Genomic DNA, 24,066 nt, shown 5'->3' with positions numbered 1-24,066 from the left:
TGACTACCAGCTCCTTACTAGGGTGTGTGATTCAGCTATTTGGCTAGAGGGTTCACCACTGTTGTCCTGATCGACATCCTTAGACCACATCCAAACAAACCCCTGGGACACAGAGGTGGAGGGAGGGACCGTGTGAACAGGTCAAGCAATCTAGCTGATTGAGGGACAGCCAATGGCCTAACTGGATGAGCAGCTGTTAGTAACACTTTAAATATCCCACTTCAGGAGCCCCACTTTATGCCTTCCTGATCTTCTGCAGCTAAACGTGATGACTACTTCATGCAGCAAAGGCAGTGGGGTAAGAAGAGGGTGACGACCCACAGTCCCCTCTGGGGTGCAGCTTCATTCTGGATGGAAGCCCACCCTGCCCTCCTGGGTGCTGTTCTGAATGCCCCAAGTAGCCAGAACCATCTCAGCTTTCTCTGGGAATCTGAGGTCGGGCTGTCCACTAAGCCCTCCCACGTTGCTGCTGAGCACTTAAGGCCTAGCTGCTTCATCCCCATCATCTCTGGTCTTGGAAAAAACACTAAGGGTGTTTTTGGCGCCCCGTCCTCCAGCACCCTGGCTTGCTCTCCCTGGTGGACATGTACACGCTGGCTTCCCTCACCTTGGAAAGCACGTCAGGGTTGGGGTCGTTCTGCAAGAGCACCGCAGCTGTCCGCGTGTCGTCATTGCGGGCCGCGATGTGCAGGGCGGGGAGGCGTACTTTCCCTTTCGTCCCGTAGTTGATGAGGTGAGCCACCACGTTCTCATGACCCTGCTGTAGAGCCACGGCCAGTGGAGTGAAGCCATCCTGGTCAGGGGAGAGCAAAGATGAGATTCCAAAGCCCTTCGCATCCTCCAAGCTCAGCTCATGCGCCACCTCCTCCCCGAAGCCTTCCTTTGCCCCATGGCACTCAGTTTACCTTTACCTTCTTATGCTTGAGGTAAGGTCTGTCTGTGTGCTGTGAGGATCTGACTGTGTGTGTCATGATCGCAGTCTGAATGTGTGTTGTGAGGGTCTGATTGTGTGTACTACGTGTTTGTTATTTGACTACGTGCTAAGGAAGTCTGACTAGGTGCCATTATCACTGCGTGTACCTGAGACACTTTCAGCCCAGAGCACATTGCCCAAAGGAACTTACTTCTGTGGCTACATTCTGATTGGCTCCATTCTCCAGTAAAAACTTCACCACCTCCAAGTGATTCTCCTGGGCTGCCATGTACAGGGGAGTAAAGCCTTTCTGCAAACCCGAAGAAGAAGCCATTAAAACAGTGGGAAAGACGTGAAGACAGGCGCAAACCCTCTCACTGGGGGGGGGGTGTTCTCTCTTTATACTCTCTCTTTGCCACACACCACTGCCTCTGGAAGATTACTACCCAAGGCCAAGAGGGAGGGATGATCCACACAAGTGTTTTGTCCTGCACCTGAGTGAGTCCCTAGCTCAAACATCCTCCTCCACTTAAAAAGTTATTTCGTTTTCAAGTATGTGTATATGTATATCTGTGATGGGTGAGCGTGTACACATGAACGGAGAAGCCAGGGATGTCAGATCCCCTGAAGCTGGAGTTACAGGTGGTTGTGAGCCACCTGATGTGGGGTATTGGGAACCGAACTTGGATAATCCACAAGAGCAGTACATGCCCTTAGCTGCTGATCCAACTCTCCAGCGCCTCCCCCCGACTTTTATTATATTTTTACACTAACCAACCAAGCCTTATATCCCTACCTATGGTATATGTGTATGGTATATGTGATGGACCCACCTATGGTCCATCCATAATATGTGATTTCACCGATCTACTGAACCAAGATGTAGTCCACACTGACCAACTCTCCATGCTAAGGATGTGTAGTCTAGCCTTGGAAAATTAACACAGAATGCATGTATTACTGCTTGGAGACATGGCAGTAATAAATCTAGTCCTAGCTACGATGTGGGGTGTGTGTGTGTGTGTGTGTGTGTGTGTGTGTGTGTGTGTGTGTGTGAAGTACACAACAGCCAATGTGTCTTCTATGTAGCCTTACAATTACAACTTAGAACTGTGTAGTGAAGGGCTTTCCCATCCTAGGAATCAGGACCCCTTACCTGAGACTGGGCATTGACATTGGCTCCATAGTTGACCAGCTCCCGGACCACCTCATCCTGACCAGCAAGGGCAGCGATATGCAGAGCGGTATTCCCCTTCTGAAACAGAGGCAAGGAACAGATTTTCCTCAGCCTGCTCAAGGGATTTTCACAGGGAGAAAAATGAAGATACTTGTTGGGAAGCCCCAAGGCAGAAACATCTGTGTCTATACCCAGCCTGCCACTGATCATGAGAGGCTAGAAAAGCACAGGGAACAATGTCCTCTTCTGTCTGACACACATATACACACATCACACAAACACACACGTCACATCTCTCACACACACAGACACACACATCACATCTCTCATACACAGACACACATATCACACACATCACACGTGCACATATACACACATCACACACACTACACAGACACACATCACACACAGACACACACATCACACACACATATATCACACACACATCACACACACATCACACACACACATCTCTCATACACACAGACACACACTCATCACACATACAAACACACACATCACACATGAACATATACACACATCACACACACACTACACAGACACAGACACAGATCACACACAGAGACACACACATTATCACACACACATATCATACACACATACACACACATCACACACATCCCACACACACATCCCACACACATGTACATGTCACACAGACACACACATGTCTCAGACACACACACATCTCACACACACAAACACACATTACATCACACACACACACAGAGACACACACACATCACACACACACAAACACACATCATCACACACACAGAGACACACATCACACACACAGAGACACAAACACACCCCACCTGCAAGCCTCAAGAAGACCCCTGGGCAGTCATAGAACAGGGGTGTGATCCTCTGTGTTAATGAAACAGAAGAGATGCTTTAATTCTATTTTGATTTACAAATACTCGATTTCTCCATGTTTAAGGAGCCATAGAACCTACAGGAAGAGGAGGGTTGGGTCATCGCTGTATGAATTTGTGGGGTGATGTGAGCGGTCTCCTCGACCCTTACCTACCCGGAATCTAGGCTCTAGTTTCTAGGATGGAGAGGGAGGAGAGAAGCCAGAACATCCATCTTTTATGTTTGCATGCATGAGCCCAGCTAAGGAACTGGGGTGGATTTTAGCTTCTTACTTTGTCTTTATTTCTAATCTTTCCTAAGCCTGGGAGACACATGGCAATTTCACAGTCTGTCTGGTGTCTTCCCTAGCCTAAGATTCGACTTTCACCTTTGGTACCCCTCTTCCTCTATGGCATTCTAAAGCTTTGCTGGCACAGAAATGTCTATAAATAAAATCTACCAAGTAAGTATTCATCACAAAATAAAAACCAAAGAGGAGGATTTGGAAAGAGTGTCATTTACTCAGCTCTAGGGAAATGCCAGGGAAGAGAGGCTGCAGGTTTATGGCTGGGTACATTGGAGGTCAGTAGCCACTCCTTGGTCCCCGGGAAAAGCAGGTGAAACATTCAATTTCTATTAAGGGGCTGGAAGCAATTGCAGCCCCAAAGAGCAACTCGCTCACTGCACCGATGAGTGAGCGGGCTATGACATGAAAATTAGCAAATTTTACCATGGGAAAGGATTCTACCTTCATAATATTTGGGAATTCATTTCATACAAATTATATCTGTTCTCTACATATCATCCAGCTGCATTTTCTGCCTGAGAGGTAGCAGGATGCTTGCTGCAAAGAGCTCAGATTGAGGCTGTGCTCGGGACACCATTTGACGAGCATCAGACGGGAAGTGAGAGGTAACGGCAGCTCAGGCAAAGAGGCAGCGACGTGGGGAGATGGAGCTGGAAGACTGGGGGCAGCAGGGCATGGCAAAAGGAGATTATCTTAATAAACAAACTGCATGTGTATAAGAAATAAAGCTTGTTTTAGGGGTTGGATGTAGGTCAGGGGTAGACTGCATGTTTACCAAGCATGAAGACCAGGGTTCCACTACCAGCAATGCAAAAAACCCATTATTTTTGCAATCTATATCAATTGATGCTTCTATGCAAAACATTTCATGATAAAAGGGAGTACTGTCTCAGGTAACCAATCAGGGAGAAAATAGATGTAGGGCCAAACAGGAAGATTTGCTAGAGAAGGACAAATCAGAAGGACTAGGCTTTCTTCAGTGACAACACTGTCACTGTCATTATTTCCCACCTAATTCTTATGCAGGGTTCTTTATGTACACTGAATTGTCATACCTGCGAATAAGTGTCATCACCCCTATATACAGGGGAGAAAACTGAGGCTTTCCAGTGGCCAAGTAACTTGCCTATGGTCACAGAAGGGGAAGCAACTTTGGATGTTGCAGAACTGGTCCTTGTATGAAGCAGTAAGAAGCCACCATAAAAGGGTCCTGGTTTCAGAATCCAGTGAGGGGGATTAGAATAAAGGGCCACTGACTGTTTCTGGAAAGAGGGTCCTGTGTTTTCAGGTGGCACCTGAGACTCAGAGAAACAGGACGAACAGCATCCCAGAAATCAAGACCATGTTTAGGCTGGTTTCCAAGCTGCAGTTTGAGAAAACACACAAAGGCCCCCCCAGGCTTGAATTTTCAACCCTGCTTCTTACCTTGGTCGTCGTTTCTAGAATAATCTCTTTGTGCAGTAGTTCGACCACCATCTTCACGTGGCCTTCCTTAGACGCCAGATGCAAGCCGTTCAGCCCGTTCTGAGAGGAGCAGAAAGGTGGGGAGGTTTTGGTTAGTGACACTGGCCGCTCTGCCGTCCTAAGGACTGGGTAAGGTGTGTGGAGGGGTGGGAGGCTGAAATGCAGGGACACTGGGTGGGTAGAGCTGACACGGAGAGCCACCAACGGAAGGCTAGCTAGGAAGGTCAGAGCACCAAGGAGAGCAAAGACAAGAAAAAATGCACACTCTGGACAGGAACCAAGTGCAGGAACATTCTCTGAGAACCTACAGGGACCTGATCCTAGGCAGTCTTTAGGCTTCACTGGGGTTTGGAAGTGTCCAAATGCACAAATGTTGAAGGCTTGAAGAGGTAGAACCGTTAAGAGTGGGGACCTTAAGAAAGAGGCTGGTGGCATACAGCTCTCTTTCCGGTTTTTTTTTTTTTTTTTTTTTTTTTTGCTTCCAAGCTGCTACATCCCAGAAACCTCTTTTGCCACAAACTCATCCCAAGATGTACTGTGTCACCATAGGCCCCCAAATGATGAGACCAAGTAGCCTTGGACTAACATCATGACCAAAATAAACTTTTTGGTTTTCATTTATTAAGTTGACTTTCCCAGGTATTTTGCCATAGTGGCAGAGAGCTGACCACTGATGGATGGAAATCCCACTTGGTTGAGGCTACACAAGTCCCTCAATGGAAAAACCAGTGTGAAATTTGTTAGCTCATCATTTCAGGTGCCACCAAAGAGGCTACGCCCAACCATCAGTCTCCAAAATCAGAGCTCTCACCAAGGTATGAAAGTTCTAATCAGTCTTAGCTGCTACTGTGTCCCTTAAGAGTAGTACGGCTCAGGATGCACCTCTCAGTCCGTGCCTCCTTCTTTCTATTCTCTGACCTGTGTACTTAAAGGCCCTGGATCTTTCTGGCAAAATCTGATATCAAAAACTGCTATTTGTCAGGTGGTGGTGGCGGCAGAGGTGGCACACGCCTTTAGTCCCAGTACTAGGGAGGCAGAAGCAGGCAGATCTCTGTGAGTTCGAGGCCAGCCTGGTCTACAGAGTGAGTTCTAGGACAGCCAGGGCTACAAAGAAAAAACCCTATTTTGAAAATACCAAAAAACAAAAACAAAACACCCTGCTACTTAGGGACTGGTGAGAAGGCATTTGCCATCACGCCCGATGACCTAAGTTTGGTTCATATGATGGAAGGAGAGAAGTGACTCCTTAAAGTTACCTCTGACCTCCAACATGCTCATGGAATGCATATGCCCCACACCCCAAATAAATATTTTTTTTTCAAAAGTTATTACCCAGCACTACAGATGATTCTGACAATGTGATGGCATGAATTTCAGTTCCATGGCTGAGTAGGATCCATAAAGCCAGAGGTTCTAGTCAGCAGATAATCTGCATTCATTGTCTCCTCCACTGTGGTCAACAGCCCTCTTCTCCTGTTAGTTTTGGTTAATCTGGTTTTAGTACCTCCTTTCCTCCCCCTCTCCCAGCCTTGGAGTTACTGCAGGCTCTTGCCAATCAGGATAAGGCTTGACCACTCTGTGTTTTGAGGCCTCTGACTCACCTGTCCTGGGAGTCCCTGCACCCTGGGTTCCAGAAATGCCCACTCCTCTCTTGGGTCAGAGCACACATTCAGCTTCCCACTAAAACACAGCTCTCTACTTGGGGTCAGTGCTGCCTCTTAGCACGTGACCACAGGGAAGAGTCTCCTGGGAATGCATTGAGGCGCAGGGAAACAGGAGGGTTGCAAGAATGTCAACCTATGTCCTGTTTAGATCAGGCCTGCCCAGCCTGCAAGCAGCCAGTGAAGACAGCTAGCCGAGACCTTGCTGGGTTGGGACATTCCTTACTCTATGTGTGTGTGCTAAGTGTGCGCGTGCGCGCACGCACGCACGCACGCACGCACACACACTATGCCACTGCATACGCATGTGCAGATGAATGAGTGGGGCTAATGGGAACGCCCCTTTATCAAGTGTTTCCTAATGAGAACATCTGACTCTAGCTATCATGTGTTTTCCTCTTACAGGTTGTGTACAACAGTTACCACAGGGTCCAACACAGCTATGTGGATTTTTCATCCCACAGTGTAAATAAAATTATCAGATCAAAGAGTGGCTTGTAACAGGAGAGAAATGGCCTGAAGGCAAGCCACAGCCTGGACAGGAAGTTAGAGCAGGGGTAAGGAACACTGGACACACACAAACCCACTGTCTGTGTTCAATGTGCAAAGCACAAATGAACTAAAAAGCCACCTGCCAAATGAGGGGGTACCTGGGAAGTCCCCAGACCTTTCTGTAGCTGCTCCTGTTTGTGGGACAGGTCTGATGAGGATCTTGTTCCCTTTTGCAGACCTGTAGACAGAGATCTATCAACCCTACTCTGGAAGGCTCCAAGCCCTGGCATGTGAGGCTTCTGGGGTCTGGTGGTAGGGTTGTGGTCATGGCTACACTCTGCTTACCCCACTTACCCCAGGAGATGGTTCTGGTAGCATGCCAGCATAGACGTGGCTCATTTAGTGCTTGCTTTGGCAGCATTGCCATCTAAATGGTGGGTATTGATTGGTCTTGAAAGCCTCAGAGCTGCAATGTGGACAAGCCTAGGAGGAAACATCTAACACAGCTGATGCTCTAGGGGTGGCTTTCCCTGCTCTTGGGAGCCAATGTGAGGACCCTAATCCATCGGCATGCTGGATTTCTGACCACAGAAAGTTGGAGGCAAGGTGTATTAAAGGCTCTGGATTATACCTTTCACACTCACAGTTTAGCAAACCAAGGCCCAGAGTGGTTAAATTAATGACATCACATAGTCCTGCTACATCACAACCAGATGAAAGCCAGCATGGTTTGGGGTGCCCTCCTCCCAGGAGCTAGCTCACTTCTTTTTAATCAGATAAACAGAAGCATAGTTTACTTTTGATTACAGTCACAACAATCATCCCCAAGGGTCTGGTTGTGACCTCTGTGACCGATCTCGATGGTTCTACTCACTGTTGTGGTCTTCAGTAGTCTCCCTTTCTCTCCTCCCTGGCTCACAAACCTTCCAGAAGTCCACTCTTGGCAGAAGAAAGGGTCTTTCTTCCAAGAGGTTCCATTTGGGTGGTTCTACATCCCAAAGTGTATCTCACCCTCCCTTCCGGATTCTCCCTCTACCATCTCTTTCTTCTTTACGACTTTGTCTTTCCGTGTGTGTGTGTGTGTGTGTGTGTGTGTGTGTGTGTGTGTGTGTGTGTATACACACGCACGCACGCACGCTCCCATATGTGTGGTTAATGTCAGGAATTTTCCTTGACCACTCTTCAGCCTTACGCTTTGAGGCAGGGTCTCTCAATCAAATCCAGAGCTCATAGATATCACTGGCCTCACTAGGCAGCTTGCTGGCCATATCCCCTAACTCTGACTTCTGAGACTGAGGCTGGAATCGCAGGCATTGGTGTGGGTTCTGTGTCAACTGCTGAGCCATCTCCCCAGCCACCTAGCAGTCTTTGTAAGTTACATCTATTACTACTACTAATAGATGTAAGCTATGTCTATGACTCAGGTGGTTTGAATTCAATGTCCTCATCTAGGCCACAGAACCCAAACAAACCCCATTAGGCACAGGCAACCAGGGTAGACAAGAAACCCCGGAGTTAGTGTGTAACAAAACACAGGTGCTGACGCCCGCTTCAGCTGCAGTGCTACTGAGTGCTGAGCATTTACCCATCCCAAACACTGAGCCAGCCGACAGTGCCAGGCAGTATGCTGTAGGTGATTAAGAAAGCAATGTTTTTCTCTTGAAGACCTAACTCACTGTGGGTGGGGTGCTACAGGGACAGATACACACAAAAGAAATACCCTAAATGTTCTTACAGGCACGTATGAATCTGTAGCACAGAAGAGGATCGGACTACTCTTTAAGAAATGGTTTCATAGCCAGACAGCCAGTTCATGTGACATTAGGGTGTCAAGTTCATTTACAATGGTGAAATGAAGGCACCATATGTGACACTAAGTTCTAAACCCACACACTAACACATCAGAAGCCAAGCTTCCAGCCTCCACATCACATGTCCCTTTCCTTTCGTGAGGCAGCTGGATCCAACAGGTACACAAATGCTCCAAGCCCCAGAGGCCGTGCTCTCTCCAGGATCCAACTTCAGCAGGTGCGGAGATGATTGGCCGCAATGACTGACCATCCAGCCCAGCATCTGAAGCTGAGGGACACCTGGGGAACCAACGTCCTGCCATGTGTTTGAAGGAGCCCCCTGCCTTACTAAGTGCATAACTAGTCCACACAAGAGACTACTTTCAATACCAAAACAGCATCCCATGGATAAATACCGAATTTAACGCTTTCCTTTTCTTTAAACCATTTTTTTTTTTAATTGCTCAAGTGTGAAGAGGGAGGAGTACAAATTATGTGAACTATTTGTTCTTAGCTGTGACTATGGACAGGGATGAACTGTAATTTACCACCTCTTCATAGCCAGGAACCATATGCTTTTACTTCAGTTAAATCAAATGTAAGTTGGTTGCCAAAAGCAAGAGGCAGCCTGCTGGATCTCTCCTTAGAACTTCAGCTACTCATCCAGCCTCCACAGTGGCTTTCTCCTGAAGCCAAATGGCAGACAGGCTGTTGAGGGATTAGGAGTGGGGTGAAGTACATACTACTTCTCTCAAATAGCGGCGTGAAGACGATACACACACAGGAGTTCCAGAGACATGAGACTAGGGGCTTCAGCTAAGGGAGACGCGCAGCTGCTCCTGGCCACTTCCAGCCATGCTGTCCTGCAGGACACTAGCTGGCCATCTTCTTCCTGCAGACCCCAAGCACGAGACTGTGGCCAGTGTGCTAAGCCACCTGAGATGCCTGTGCTCATAGTCACTCCACTCTGTTCTTTTTCTTCTGCTTTGTTTTAACTTGAATACTTTCTTCGGATCTATTTCAAGTTCTGAGTCTTAGCATGCTTTTGTCTACTCTACTGATGATACTGTTGAAAACTTTTATTACTAAGAAAGTGTCTTGTGTTTTTTTTTAATCACTGTCTTGCATTAGGATCTTCCTGGGACTTTCTTTTTGCTGAAATCCCCCATCGATTCATGAATGTCATTCATTTCTCTACTAGATTCTTGCACATGTCAATCACCTGGCTCTTCTCTGAGTCTGGTTCTGTTGAATGCTTTGTCTCTTGACCATAGTTTGTGTTTTGTCTTACATGTATATTACATTAACGATTCTTAATTGATTTCCAGGCATCGTGTATAAGAACAAGAGACATGAAAGCATGTGTCATTTATGGCTGGAAGCAGATTTAATTCATCTGTGGCATGGATAGTGAGGGTTAGAAGCTGCCCTGGGTTTGGGTCTCATGGTGTCTGGTCTGTCAGCCTCCACACTCTTCTCCAGGGAGGCTGCAGTCATCCTGAGTTTGATGTAAGAGTCAGGATCTCAGAAGGGTTTCAGTGTACCTGATCTCTTAGCTTCCATGTGTTCCAGGTACCTGTGTCTCAGGCAGACTCATCTCCTTGCTTGTACTTTTCTACTAGTGGCAATGTGTTCTTCCCAGTGACATAGACTGGCCCAGCTTCAGTCTTAATCAGGCTCTGCATGTCTGGCCATCAAGGGTAGGACACTTTTTTTTTTTTTCCATTACCCCTCCTCTACTTTACCCGGTCTGTACTGGGCTTGGATGGGTAATCCTTGCATGTCTTCATATCCTCTAGCAGAACCAGAGACCTGCTTATTACTGGGGTATGACCCTGGGCCTAGGACAGTTGCTGGCCTCCCCAGGTTTCCAGGCTATATAAATCAAGCAAGAGTGCCTCCTGTTCCTTAGCAAAAGCAGTCTGTTTCTGCTTCTCCTTGGAAGGATGGTGTCTTAGTTAGGGTTTCCATTGCTGCTATGAAACACCATGACCATAAGCAAAATTGGGAAGGAAAAGGTTTATTTGGCTTATAGTTTCACATTGCTGGTCACCACTGAAAGAAGTCAGGATAGGAACTCAAACAAGGCAAGAACCTAATGTCAGGAGCTAATGCAGAGGCTGTGGAAGGGTGCTGCTTACTGGCTTGCTTTCCCTGGCTTGCTCAACCTGCTTCCTATGGAACCCAGGACCACCAGCCCAGAGATGACACCACCCACTATGGACTGGACCCTCCCCCACTGATCACACACTGAAAAAATGCATTACAGATGAGTCTCATGAAGGCATTTTCTTCAGCTGATGCTCCCTTCTCTCTGATGACTCTGGTTTGTGTCAAATTGACATACAAAACCAGCCAATACAGATGGCATCCATTTGAAGTCTGGAGTATGACAGCATATCTGTTTGGTATCAAGAGAGGAGTCTGGGAAGTCTGCAAGGCTATTGTCTTCCACCTTTCACTAATCACACCCTGAACTCCCTAGGCCTAGGGAGCTTCTCTATGGTATCCAGTACTTCCCATGAGCACTCAATCAAGGCATGGGGTCAACAATTCAATGTAGACCTCTTGACCTGGAAGAGTTGTCGGGATTTTGCCTTGCAGAGCTCACTGCTTCTACATGCACTGTACCAGCACAAAGATGGTGCATGTGGGCATCTCAGCATGGTTTTGGCCTCTCTGGAATCCAGATTACCTGATTACCTTACTCCCTTGGCCCTCAGCTGAGTTCAGGAAGATTTATGATTTGTTTTAGATTATCTGTTTTGTTTTCCTACAATTAGGGCAACAGCAACATCCTTTGAAGCTTCTATATCCTACACTCTCCCTATCCTGAGCTTGAAGACTGACCCCTGGGCTCCAGACACTTTCGAGCCACGATGGCCTTAATGAAGAGATGGTCTCTTTGAGGGGCAAAAAATCTTCACACTGCCACTCACACCAGCTTTCCGCTTGAGCTTTGCCCCCTTTTGGATGCAAGGGCCATTTGAGAGCATTTTGAGAAGCAACGTCTTGGGGAGGAGGAGAGCCCAGTGAGGATGTGCAGTTGCTCCCAACAGTTCTTAAGATATTCTTAAGTCACATTCAGCCTGCACGATTTAACTTGGAATATTTTCTTGTACCAACTGTGAGAGATTCCATTGGCAGAAACACGATTTCAGACATTTGTTCTCAGTAAACTGTTCCTCTGTTTAGCTCCTCTGATTGCCCCAATTACACTAATTGATTTCCAAATGTACAAATACAGTTGACATGTCACTGGAAATTTAGCACTTCTCCAGTCAGGAGCAGAAGGGAAGCATCAGCCGGTAAGTGCTGGTATCCTGAGGTCCCACAGTCCATGGGAAATGGCAGAGATGTCTCAAAAGTGGGTGCCTGGTCTCCGAACACATAGCCCTCACACTTCCTGTTCACCTGCTTCATCATATTCATGGAGCACACAGCCTCAAAGTGGATCCTCTGACTGAGGGCTCATGATCCCCCTTAGCCCCTCAAAGTTTGTCTGGATTAGGGCTACTATTGCTGTGATGAAACATCATGATCAAAAGCAACTTAGGGAGGAAAGGGTTTATTAGCCTTACACTTCCACATCACTGTTCATCATCGAAGGAAGTCAGGACAGGAACTCAAACAGGACAGGATCCTGGAGGCAGGAGCTGATGCAGAGGCCATGGAGGGGTGCTGTTTACTGGCTTGCTCTTCATGGCTTGCTCAGCCTGCTTTCTTATAGAACCCAGGACCAGCAGCCCAGAGATGGCTCCACCACAGTGCCATGGGCTCTTCCCTATCATTCACTAATTAATCAAACGTCCTACAGACTTGACTACAACCTGATCTTATGGAGACCTTTTCTCAATGATGTTCCCCCCCTCAGATGGCTCAAGCTTGTGTCAAGTTGACATAAGACTAGCCAGTACCAGGCTCTTAAATCTTGTCATTCCAGACCTATGTTCTTCCTGGGAGTGAAGCCAAGACTAAGACCACGCCGAGACCGTTACTGGGAAGCCATGGCTTTGTTCAGCCACACTTACTATCATGTATTGGGTTCACTTATTAGATCAGTTTCTTGCTCTCCAGGGGAGTTTCTGATAAGTAAGAACAGGATTGGAGTCCCAGGAATAGCAGTAGAGATATCAAGGAAATAGAGAGCCCAGAGTGCTGAGAGGTGGGATGGGAAAATCCTATTGTGGTCTGAGTAGGAATGGCCTACTCATGTGTACGAATGCTTGGCCCGTAGGGATTGGCACTATTAGGAGGTGTGGCCTTGTTGGAGGAAGTGGATGTCTGTGGGGGCGGGCTTTGAGGTCTCCTTTGCTCAAGCTAGGCCTAGTGTGATACTCTCCCGATGCTGCCTGTGGACAAGAATAGGACTCTCAGCTCCTTCTCCAGCACCATGGGTGCCTGCATGCCACCATGCCTCACCATGATGATAATGGACTAAACCTCTGAAACTGTAAGCCCACCCTAGTTAAATGGTTTCCTTTATAAGAGTTGCTGTGGTCATGATGTCTCTTCACAGCAATAGAAACCTAAACTAATACAATTATATGATTATATCATGGTGCCATATTCCCCTTTACCAATGTAGTCAGTAAAAAACCAATAAAATGGAGCTGAGGATGTAGCCCAGTGGTAGAATGCTTGCCTAGCATGCATGAGGCTCTGGGTTTGATTTCAGTACTGCAGAACAAACCAAAACACCTTAGTCAGGGTTTCTACTGCTGTGATAAAACACCATGAACCAAAGGAATTTGGGGAGAAAAGGGGTTTATTTCAACTTACAACTCTCAGTTCTCACTCTACCACTAAGTAAAGTCAGGGCAGGGACTTAAGGCAGGAACCCGGAGGCAGGAATTGAAGGAGAACTGCCAATCACTGGCTTGCTCCTCACGGCTTGCTCAGCCTGCTTTCTTCTATCCATCAAGACCACTGGTCCAGGGGTGTCACACCAATCATTACTCAAAAGCGTGCGCCACGGAGCAGTCTGGTGGGGGCATTTTTTCAGTTGAGGTTCTCTCTTCCAAAATGACTCTAGCTGTTTAAAGTCGACATAAAAGTACCCAGGGCACAAAACAAGAAAGAAGATTCAAGCAGCAATCTTTCCCCTGGTGTGGTCAGAATGTCTACAGGGAACTTATGCACTCAGGCTTCTGTTTAGGCCCCCACTCTTCTGGCCAAGTTCTTGGTTGAGAACCAGGGACAATAGGCACAGCAGTGGTAATGAGAGCCTAATTTCCACCTCTCAGAGCAGAAGCCAAGGACTCCCCGGGAAGTGACCCACACAGCAGGTACAGGTGGAAAGCCACAGAGCCAGCGTTAGCACAGGGAATCTCAGAACGAACCCGGAACAACTTGTGCAGAGAGTGAGGGGAGACTCCAAGAATCCCAAGCACACCACAAAGAAACCAAACTACCAAAAGGACTCCCCGTGTCCCAACTTAGAGTTTAACATCAGACACACATCGCTGAGCTTCAAACATTGAATAGAACAGGGCCAAAACCAGAGCTGGAGGAGCTGTTCCTCATTAGATGCTCCCGTCACCTGAGGCCAAATGTCTACTACCTAGGAAGACACCTGGAACAAGATGAGAGGTGAGAAGGTGGGGTGGGGACACAGAAAGAGGTAGGCAGAAGGAGGGAGAAGGGAAGGGAGGGTATGGAGAGGGCCAGCTGGACTCTGGATGGAATGTTGACGTTGGAATACAGCCAAGCTTCTTGCCTCGGATGCATGTGGGAGCCAGGTGGGTGGTCTCCTTACTCATGCCTGTTACAACCTGGAATAATATCATGGATGGATAGGAAGGTCATTAGATATGAAGAACACAGAAAAGCAGCCACAGAGAATGCAAGCACCGGGGAGGCAGGGATTCTTTGTACTGTTCTTACAGTGTTTCTGTAGATAAGAAACAATTAAGAAAATAGGAGAGAGGAGCGGAGGCAAAGGTCTAGAAGGACTGTGGGAGAAGGGGGCCACTCTAGGTTCTGGGTAATGGGCTTGGGCTAGAATAGGTTTTCTGCAAGCCTTTGTGGAGATTTGACCACATTACTTTTGCAGGACCAATGACCTGCAACAGAGTTCTGCTGCTATCCAGTAAGGATATACCCTGCCCTGCATGCCATCAAACCATGCCAAGGGAACAGTCTCAACTTCACATGGATGCCTGCTGATAAGGACCCTCCACCTGGCATCCTTTCTACTGTAGAGGGTTTATGGCTCTGCAGAGACCACTTGGTGGGGAACGTCTGTTAAAAATATTCCATCTTGCAATTTAATGGCTCAGGAGGCAGATGGAGCTGAACAACTGTCAGGGTTGGGAAGGGGGTTACCTTTTCCTCCTCTGTAAGCCTGTGTTCCTCTTGAGACAGGGACAATTGGAGAATGGAAGGATCCAGGAGGACTGTACCAACTTAGAGAGGGAGCCAAAGAGAAAGGAACAAGCTGGCTCTAAGTGGTTTTTCCTTCTCTGCTTTATTACAACCTAAATTCGGTTCTCTACCCAGGTAGCTCTTATGGATCATAGTTTAGTTACACTCGGGAAGAGAAGAGACACTGTGATCTGTTTCATTATCTTAAAGCTAAAAGGAACCACAGCAATTTCAGAGCTCTTCCTGGAGGCCAATTGACCTCAGATCACCTTCCCTCTGCTGTGTGGTTGCTCAAAACTTGCAGTGGCCTCCATGCTCCAAAATCCCACAGCTCAGCAACAAACCCACTGCTGAGGTTTCAGGGCCCTTGGGAGTGGAGCGGGGAGAATGTTCGAGTTCAAGTTAATGAGAGAATGGGTTCTGAAATTGAGCTCAGCAGCTAAGAATATCTCCCATGTACTAGAAAGATTCTATGTCCGAGATCTTGATATTTTGTTTTTAAAAATTAAGAGAACCACACCTCTCAAGGAAGGGCAGCAGGATTAGAGGAAGAAGCTTGGGGAAGAATGAGGCTTCTAACTGGTCTTACCATTCATCTAAACTGACACGTCTTGAAAGTAATGGTCTGGCTCTCATCCTGGTGTAAGAACTAAGCAATCACCATCCACAGGAAACATTTTGGATATGTGTTTTGCTGGCTCAGAGAAAGGCATGGCAGTCTTCCCTCCAAACAGTCAACCATGGTGTGTATGGTGTGGGAGAGGGAGACTTTCAGATGTCGTGCATTTCTGCACAGTTTTGATTTTTAAGCAAAGTATGCATTCATCTTGCTGTTAAATTAGGAAATCAAAACTAAAATCAGAGACACACTTATATACAGTATATAGCCATACCACCCTGAACATGCTCTAGCCAGAGACACGATTATATACAGTCTATAGCCATACCACCCTGAACATGCTTTATCCAGAGGACACACTTATATATAGTCTATAGCCATACCACCCTGAACATGCTTATCCAGAGACACATTTATATACAATCTATAGCCATACCACCCTGAAAATGCTCTATCTCAAAAGCGAAGCAGGGCTGGGCCTAGTCAGTACATGGATGGGGGAGACATGCCTGTAAACCATGAGAAAAGTATCAAGCTCACCACTAAATGTAAGAATTCTAGGCCCAGTTACATCCATAGCCTATTTCAATCCAGGCAATTCTGCATTCAGGACTCCTCCACCTCTCCCTTGAGGAGAGGGCAGTCTCCTCAAGGCTGGAGTTGAGAGAGGGCCATTGTTCTTAGCAAGTCTACCTGCCTCTATCATACCATACCCTGTTTTCAAAAGGCGAACAGTTCACTGAACCATGTTCCCATTGAACTTAGAAATAGTCTCTATGGTAGTTTGAATGAGAATGGCCCCCATAGGCTCACACATTTGAATCTTTGGTCCCCCATTAGTGGAACTGTTTGGGAAGGATTAGGAGGTGTGGCCTTGATGGAGGAGGTATGTCATTGGGTGTCTTAATTAGGGTTTCTACTGCAGTGAAGAGACATAATGACCATGACAACTCTTATAAAGGAAAACATTTAATTGGAGCTGGCTTACAGTTTCAGAGGTTTAGTCCATTATCTTCTCCATTATGGTGGGACATGGCAGCATGCAGGCAGACATGGTGCTGGAGAAGGAGCTAAAGTTCTACATTTTGATCATTAGGTAGCAGAAGCAACTGTATCACACTAGGCATGGCTTGAGCATACATGAGACACCAAAGCCCGCCTCCACAGTGAAACTTCCTCCAACAAGTCCATGCCTCCCTATAGTGCTGCTCCCTATGGGCCAAGCATTCAAATACATGAGTCTATGGGACCACACCTACTCAAACCATTGCACTGAAGATGGGCTCTAATGTTTCAAAAACACATGCCAGGCTTGTTCCACTCTCTCTGCGGGCAACTTGCAGATCAGATGTATGCTCTCAGCTACTGCTCCAGCACCATGCCTGCCTGCCCACCTGCCAGGGTGGTCATGGACTAACCTTCTGAAACTGTAAGCAAGCCTCTAACTAAATGCTTCCTTTTTTAAGTTACCTTGGTGATGGTGTTTCATCACAGCAATGAAGAGCCACTCTAAAGGTCCCACCACATACAGTTGCACACATCAGCTCTTGAGCCTTTATACCCCAGAGGTCTGGATTTCCTGAGGTCCTGTCTTCATTTGTAATCAGGTCATAGCTTGGCTGGGCAAATGGAGTGTGTCCTACAGAGCTGAATGCACATCCATGCACCCCAACACACACACAGCCTCTCTTTTTTTCTTCAAGTTTCTCATGAATAAGAGGACCATATTTAGTCTTCACATTGTGAATTCAAAGCCATCAGATCACAATGTGGAACTGGAGGATTTGTTTCCCTTCCTGACTGTGGCAATGCAATATTACGAAAACATCTCCAACATTCTAAGAGACTAGAATTTCTGCTGGACCTCAACAGCCAAAGTTAATAATACACCTTGAAGTCACTCAAGACTTAAGACTTCTATCCTACTATGTATTCAGAGTTGTCTTGGATTTCCCATGGGATCAGCTTTTACAACCTGAGATAATGCATAGCTGTAATCATGAGTTATGTATTCTTCCATTCTCCGAACCCAGAACCATGCAAGTCCTAAATTAACTTCCTAAAATCTACCATAAAGGTTGACAGCAACAAGTTATGGATATTGGTTGATAAACAATGATCTTTATTGTCTCAATCAGTTGGGATTCGTCGAAGCCAATGACTTAATCCCTTGTAAAAGTTTGTTAAAGACTTCTGTAAAGTGTCTCATTCCTTCCCCATGTGATGTGCTCTGCTGTTCAATAAAAACAGGACAGACACACACAACTCATACACTAGACAGACACAGAGACACACAGACAGACACAGGGACAAACAGGTTCAAAAGACAGTCTTCACACAGGCAGATATTGAGACTCATACCACAGGCAGACAGAGAACACACAGCAGAGGGGACATGAAGTAGAGAATTCAAATCTGGACTTGTCCTTGGCTAAAGACTCCAAGAGAAAGTGCTTTTCTGTCTTTCCTTAATGTGACCCAGATACATCGTTGGTGGCTCAGAGTTAATCCCTAATGTGTATAATCCAAGCACTTGAGGACCCCGAGTTCTCTCCTTTCACAGCTGCAGCAGGGTGTGTGCTGGTGTGTGCCAATCACTAATGCACACACTCCACACACCTGATGATGCTAGGCTCCCCTTCCCTAGGCTCGGGGATGTGGGAGATGGCTCTGTTGACTACAAATGGACATTACATTTGTTGACTACAAACGAGACAAGCACCCTTCTCTTTCCTTCACAAGAAAGAAAGGAAAAAAATGAACCCCGACCCAGGCAGGTGGGTCTAAGGAGTGATGACCTCTGCTTTGGTGTTGTTGATAGCTGGCCATTGCGGGAGCCGGTGCTGTATCTGGCAGACTCTGCCTCTCTCGGCTTCACTTACCCTGCACCGGCTCTGGCCATCTTGCAAGCAGAAGTGGGCGTTCAAAGTGGCCAGACTAGGGACAGGCTTCAGACATCCACAAGGAGGAAACCAAACCATGACGTACTCCTATGTGCAGCAAAGAACAGCTTGCTTTCCAGCTGTCCGTCGGCCCTCACAATTAGCAAGATGAACATCAAATGGAGTCGCCCCTGCTAAGCCCCAAACACTATTTCCCTTCTAAAAACAATTCAGACTCTCAACAGAAGTGCCGGGCTCCAGCACACAGGCAGGGGCCTTGCACTGCCTCCTCCTCTTCCTTTGGCGACAGCCAGACTCTCACAGTACCAGATGTGGAACAACACAGTCTCTCCCCCTCATCACTACCCAGTGCTGCGCCCAGGTGGCAAGGCTTGCGCAGTTAGAAGGTTCTCCGTGTGACAGTCGGGTATAGGTGGAATTTGGAACCACGTGGGTTAATGTCACTCTGTGCTTGTCGGGAGTTCCAAACTCACAGTAATAGAAGACCACAGCAGGCTGCCTGGGATGAACTAGAGCCAGCCTCCCAGACTGGAGGGCTGCCCTCCTCACCCTCCCTCACTGTATGTCACTCCCAACCCCCTGGCACGCCACTGGGACCCTTACACTCCTCCTCTGCAGTCCCTTGTTTCCCAAGCAATGGAAGACGTGATGTGGGGCTCAGTCACCTGTCACTGGCCTACACGAGGTGTGTCACAACATCTTGGGAAGTAAGTGTGGCCGACATAAAAATCTCTTCTGGCTCCTGCACAGCCAGAAGAATGCTGCATCTGAGTCCTCCTGGTTGCAGGTAGGCTTCCTGCTCAGTTCTTTGAGGGCAGGTCATGGTTTTACCCATTGCTGGTTCCATAGTGCCTGGCCACCATAAGCGCTGAGCACTGGGATTGCACAGGCACCATTGCTGGGGCCACCCAGAGGGGTTTTTTTGCTGCTTCATCTCCAGTGCATGCCCTCCCTCCCCGCACCCCCCCCCCAGGTGGTGCCATATTGACCTGACTGCTCTACAAGAGAGCATGGTTTGTTCTGACTGCTTGCTTCTTTCGTGTGGCTAGCTGGCAGTGTGCAAAGCCCATCAGCTCATCCTACAGTCTGTTTTCAATCACCATCGTCTCCACACTGTGTCATTTGATTCTAGAGAGTGATTTCTGGATGATGCTGAAGCTGGGATTCATGGGAATATACACATCTCCGTGCGTCCCACCCCAGCCACACTAAACTTCCTGCTGCTCCCAGACAACGTAAGTGCTTCCTGCCTCAGGGCCTTTCATCCTTTCCCCTCCTTTAGCAATGCCATTCCCAGAAACCACCAGGCTCTCTCCCTTTCTGTGTCCAGGCCTCTTAAACGTTATCTCCTTAAGAACATGCCTAAAGCAGGCTTTGCCTCCTAGGTATCAATCATCGGATAAAGATATTGATTAGCAATACCCTTACCTGTTGTCTCTTTCCTTTACCAGCATATAATGCTCAGCCTGTGTATTCTGTCGGGCATGTGCAGCATCTATAATGGAAGATGGCACCCAGCTACAGCTCAGTAAACGCTACAGACAGCGAGACTGAATTCTGAATGTCTTATGTCCCTTTTCATGGTGCCAGAATGAGCTACTGGTGGGGGCCCGTCTCAGGTTACCTTCTTTTCTGCTCTGAGTTTCAGCCTCAAAAGTCCTTGTTTGCTGGCTGTCTCCACTGTCATCAATCCCTACACCACTCAACTTAGGACTTTACCACGCACATACCACATGCTCCCACAATACCTGGTGTTCATGGATGGTTCCCAGGGTCTTTCTGGAAGTCCCTCCCCCAATTCCAGTTCATGATCCAGGCTGGTTGGCTCTATTTCTTCTCCTCAGCCATGACTTTTATCCAAGCTACCTACAATATTCTTCTGGACTACTGAAGCAGTCCTGTGCCTGGCCCTCCGACTGTTCCCTGTGTGGTCTCCATTTGGAGCTCAGGAGCCAATGTGATCCTTTACAGCACGCCTCTGATGACAGTCCCCATATGCTAGAATCCCAGGCTCATTCCTCCTTGCTCTCAATATAAAAATCAAAATCCTTAACATGCTATCTGCAAGGAGAGACAGCCAACCTGGATGCACTAATACAGTTGCACAGGTTGTTCACTATGGAAATGCCCCTCCTCCTCCAGATAAGCATCAGCCCCATTAAACTTTTTACCTTCACCACTCTGTCTTTCCCTCAACTCCATCCCCTCCAATGAACAACTCCGGGGTTAAAGTCTGGGGCAGCAGGTAGATGCACATACAGAATGCACAAACATGCACACACACTTGTCAGGCCCTGGGGTATGCTGTCCAGCTGTGTGATGTCAAGCCCTGGTTACCAGTAGGATGCAGCTCTGTCCAGTTTTACCCCAGCTGGGTCCCTGACTGTCCACGCTCACCCATGCTGGCTGTCCCTTCACTAACCTCAGCTCGGCTCTCAGTTCCTCTATCTCTTGCTTAAGGTAAGGGACCTTAAGGTATCTCTGACCTCTAACTTAGGCTCCTCTCTACTCCTCTACTCAGAGTACCCTAGAGGAATATCCTAGACCAGTGCTTCTCAGCCTTCCCAATGCTGCGACCCTTTAATTCAGCTCGTCATGTTGTGGTGACCCCAACCATAAAATTATTTTATTACTACTCCATAACAGTAATTTTGCTACCTTTATGAATAATAATGTAAATACCTGTGTTTTTCTGATGGCCTTAGGTGAGCCCTGTGAAAAGGTCATTTGACACACACAGGCGATGCAACCCATAGGTTGAGAACCACTGTCCTAGACCTTTCCTTCAGAGCCTTAACCATGCATGATTATTCAGTTATTAGCTCTCCCTGTCCACAGGAGTAAAGGAGCAGGATTAGTCTATGTCCCTGTACACAGGAAGACACAGGATGTGGGGGTGGACCTCAAGACCCATTGATGCTGGAATAAAGGACAAAAACGGGCATTATGAAGACATTGGTGCACGTGGGCATATATATGCACTTTTGGTGTAAGTGTCTTCTTTCCTGCAAGCAGAATGGTGACGAGATCTAATAGGTCTGTCCTGGGCATTCATGTCTCTTATGTAAGCCAAGTTCCTCTGCGTACGAGACCTAGAGTAATTATCCTCTTTTGGCAAACACCTGAGTACATTTTTGGGCGGGCGTGTTCACACAAAGCGAAGCCTCAATGTTTTACCCCCATCACACGCCCAACATTTCAGAGGTTTGCTAGCCCCCGACCAGAGGACAAAAGCCTGTGTCTAACTAACTGGAAACAGCAAGTGTATGTCACAGACAGTGGGCTTTGCACTGCAGTGGGTTATTTTAGTCCTTGATAGCTGTCATTTCCTGGTGTGGCCAGCAGTGCCTGCTTTGAAAGGGAAGGGTCTGTTGGCAGCCAGGTCTCCAGGCTAAAACCTCAGACAGGATCCCTTCCACACCCGCACACAGGCCCTGCACTGTCAGGGGCTGAGCCCAAGAGAAAGGATGCTGACCTAGCACCAATAATGCCTACCTTCCTTCATCTTCTGACACCTAGAGCAAGACAGGTAAAGACGGAAAGCCAGAGATGGCAGCTGCCACCACAGGAGGGCCTTCAAGATGAAGTCACTCCTTGATGTCCCCAAACCCTCCACTGCCAGTCAACCAGGGCCAGCCTCTGTCACACAGCTGCCCCCATGTCAGCTCAGAGGTTGCTTTGAGACAATAGGATTATTCCTTAGAAGTCCTGATTCTACTTGAAATTGCATGGAAGTTAGGACCCAGGGAGCCTCGGGGACCCCTGGGGTTTGGGGCTGCTCACTCAGTCCAGAGGATGCTTCCAGGTTGTGGAATGGAGGATGCCTGTTTTCTCCCTTAGACCCACCAACAAAGACATCCTCCTTGTCCCCAGGCCTTATCCCTGCCTCCTGCTCAAAGTAGTGGATTCAGCATTCTTGACTTCAAGTCAGCCTTTCCTCCCTCCACATGGGGCATCTGGCTCAGCCCTTGAGTGTGTCAGAGTCTGCGTGTGCATGGCTGGGGGTCTTTCTGGGTGGGAAGTGAATATGGGGGAGTGACAGAATCCTTTTACTCACCCAGTCTGCCAACTCAAGTCCAGCTCACACACTATTACCGCCACCATCCCAAGTTCACCACCATGGGCAGAATCACAATCATCTCCTAACCTATCACCTGCCTTTCCCTCCTTGCTCTTTGAGCTGTGGATTGAAGCCAGCACAAGGTCATCTCAACCCTAAAGGGATCTTGGCACCAGGAAAGAGAAGGTTGTATCCTACAATTTCGGCCAGGCCCGGAGGGACAGGGCACAGAGGCTGGTGGACACTTGCATTCTGAGGGTTTATTGCTGTTGGGATCCCAAGCAAGCCTCTTTCACACCAAACATGAGGACATTGTACTAAAGAGAAGAGGCCGGTCCCCAAGGACAAACACTATGGATTCCATTTCTAGAAGGTCCCTGAAGTGGTCAAGTCCCTAGAGGTTGAAAGTAGAGGGTTGTATCCTGAATAACTTGTTTCTCTTCCAGATGCCCAGGAACCCAAAGGACTGCTCATGGGCAACAGGGATTTCCTCCATTGCTCCAGCATCAGTCTAGGGCTCCTCCTACACTCGGTTTCAAAGGTTATCTCTAAGGCAATAGCAGGATCCACAGCAAGAGGCTACATTGGCCTGACCTGAGGGGACCTAGGCTGGAAGGATGTCAATACAGGGTGAATCTCAGCAGAAGCTCCAGAGACTTCTGAGGCTCTGGGAAGGATCTGGCAGGGCAAGTCCCAAAGCTCTCAGGACACAGGACCAGGCAGGAACCCCTCTCTGAAGAAGATGCGCTGTCTCAGCCCACTGACCTGGTTACAGGTGTTGATATCCACTCCATTGCGCAGGTGATCCAGAGCCTTGTCCAGGTTTCCTGAGCGTGCCGCCCTCAGGAAGCTGGTAGCAGCATCGGCCTGTGGAAGAAGATAATAGGTCATGAGTGTCTCCATGTGGCAAGAATCTTACAGTCCTGTGTGGTCAGCTCCTCCTACTGGGGAACCCTGGTCCATACAGCATCTTCATTTGTGGTGTCAGCACCCCAGATCTGGGTGTGCAGCTGCCTTATGGTTGTGGAATATTATTTTAAGATGTATTGTAGCAATAAACATAAATGTATTTGTTTGTGCTGTGGAACATTTGTTTAATGATACAAAGATGTGATGCATTCTTTTATGCTGCATTTGTTTAACTCTGTGAAGCTGTGGTACTGTGTCTGTCTAAAACACCTGATGGTCTAATAAAGCGCTGAATGGCCAATAGTGAGGCAGGGGAAAGGATAGGCGGGCTGGCAGGCAGAGAGGATAAATAGAAGGAGAAATCTGCAAGGAAGAGAAGAAAGAGCAAGAGAACAAGGAGAGGAGGATGTCAGGGGCCAGCCACCCAGCCACTCAGCCACTCAGCCACACAGCCAGCCAGCCAGCCAGCCACTCAGCCAGCCAGCCAGCCAGCCAGCCAGCCACTCAGCCAGCCAGCCAGCCAGCC

The 24,066-nt window shown here is 47.8% G+C and overlaps 1 protein-coding gene across 8 annotated transcripts in view; it reads right to left on the bottom strand.

Annotated features, from left to right (window-relative positions):
- Window positions 1-24,066, bottom strand: part of Ank1 (ankyrin 1) — a 186,582-nt gene that overhangs the window by 62,617 nt on the left and 99,899 nt on the right. For all 8 annotated transcript variants that reach the window (XR_004942988.1, XM_036166316.1, XM_036166317.1 and 5 more), the window contains exons 2-6: window positions 23,397-23,498; window positions 4,702-4,800; window positions 2,070-2,168; window positions 1,125-1,223; window positions 608-793 (exon numbers count right to left, since the gene is read on the bottom strand). Coding sequence is in view for 7 of the 8 variants with exons in the window: in XM_036166316.1 (XP_036022209.1) it covers window positions 608-793; window positions 1,125-1,223; window positions 2,070-2,168; window positions 4,702-4,800; window positions 23,397-23,498 (585 nt within the window). In the remaining variant the exon portion in view is untranslated. The remainder of the gene's footprint in view (window positions 1-607; window positions 794-1,124; window positions 1,224-2,069; window positions 2,169-4,701; window positions 4,801-23,396; window positions 23,499-24,066) is intronic.

This window comes from Onychomys torridus, chromosome 17, assembly GCF_903995425.1.
Source record: "Onychomys torridus chromosome 17, mOncTor1.1, whole genome shotgun sequence".
Taxonomy (NCBI): domain Eukaryota; kingdom Metazoa; phylum Chordata; class Mammalia; order Rodentia; family Cricetidae; genus Onychomys; species Onychomys torridus.
This window is presented reverse-complemented; position numbering and strand designations above follow the sequence as displayed.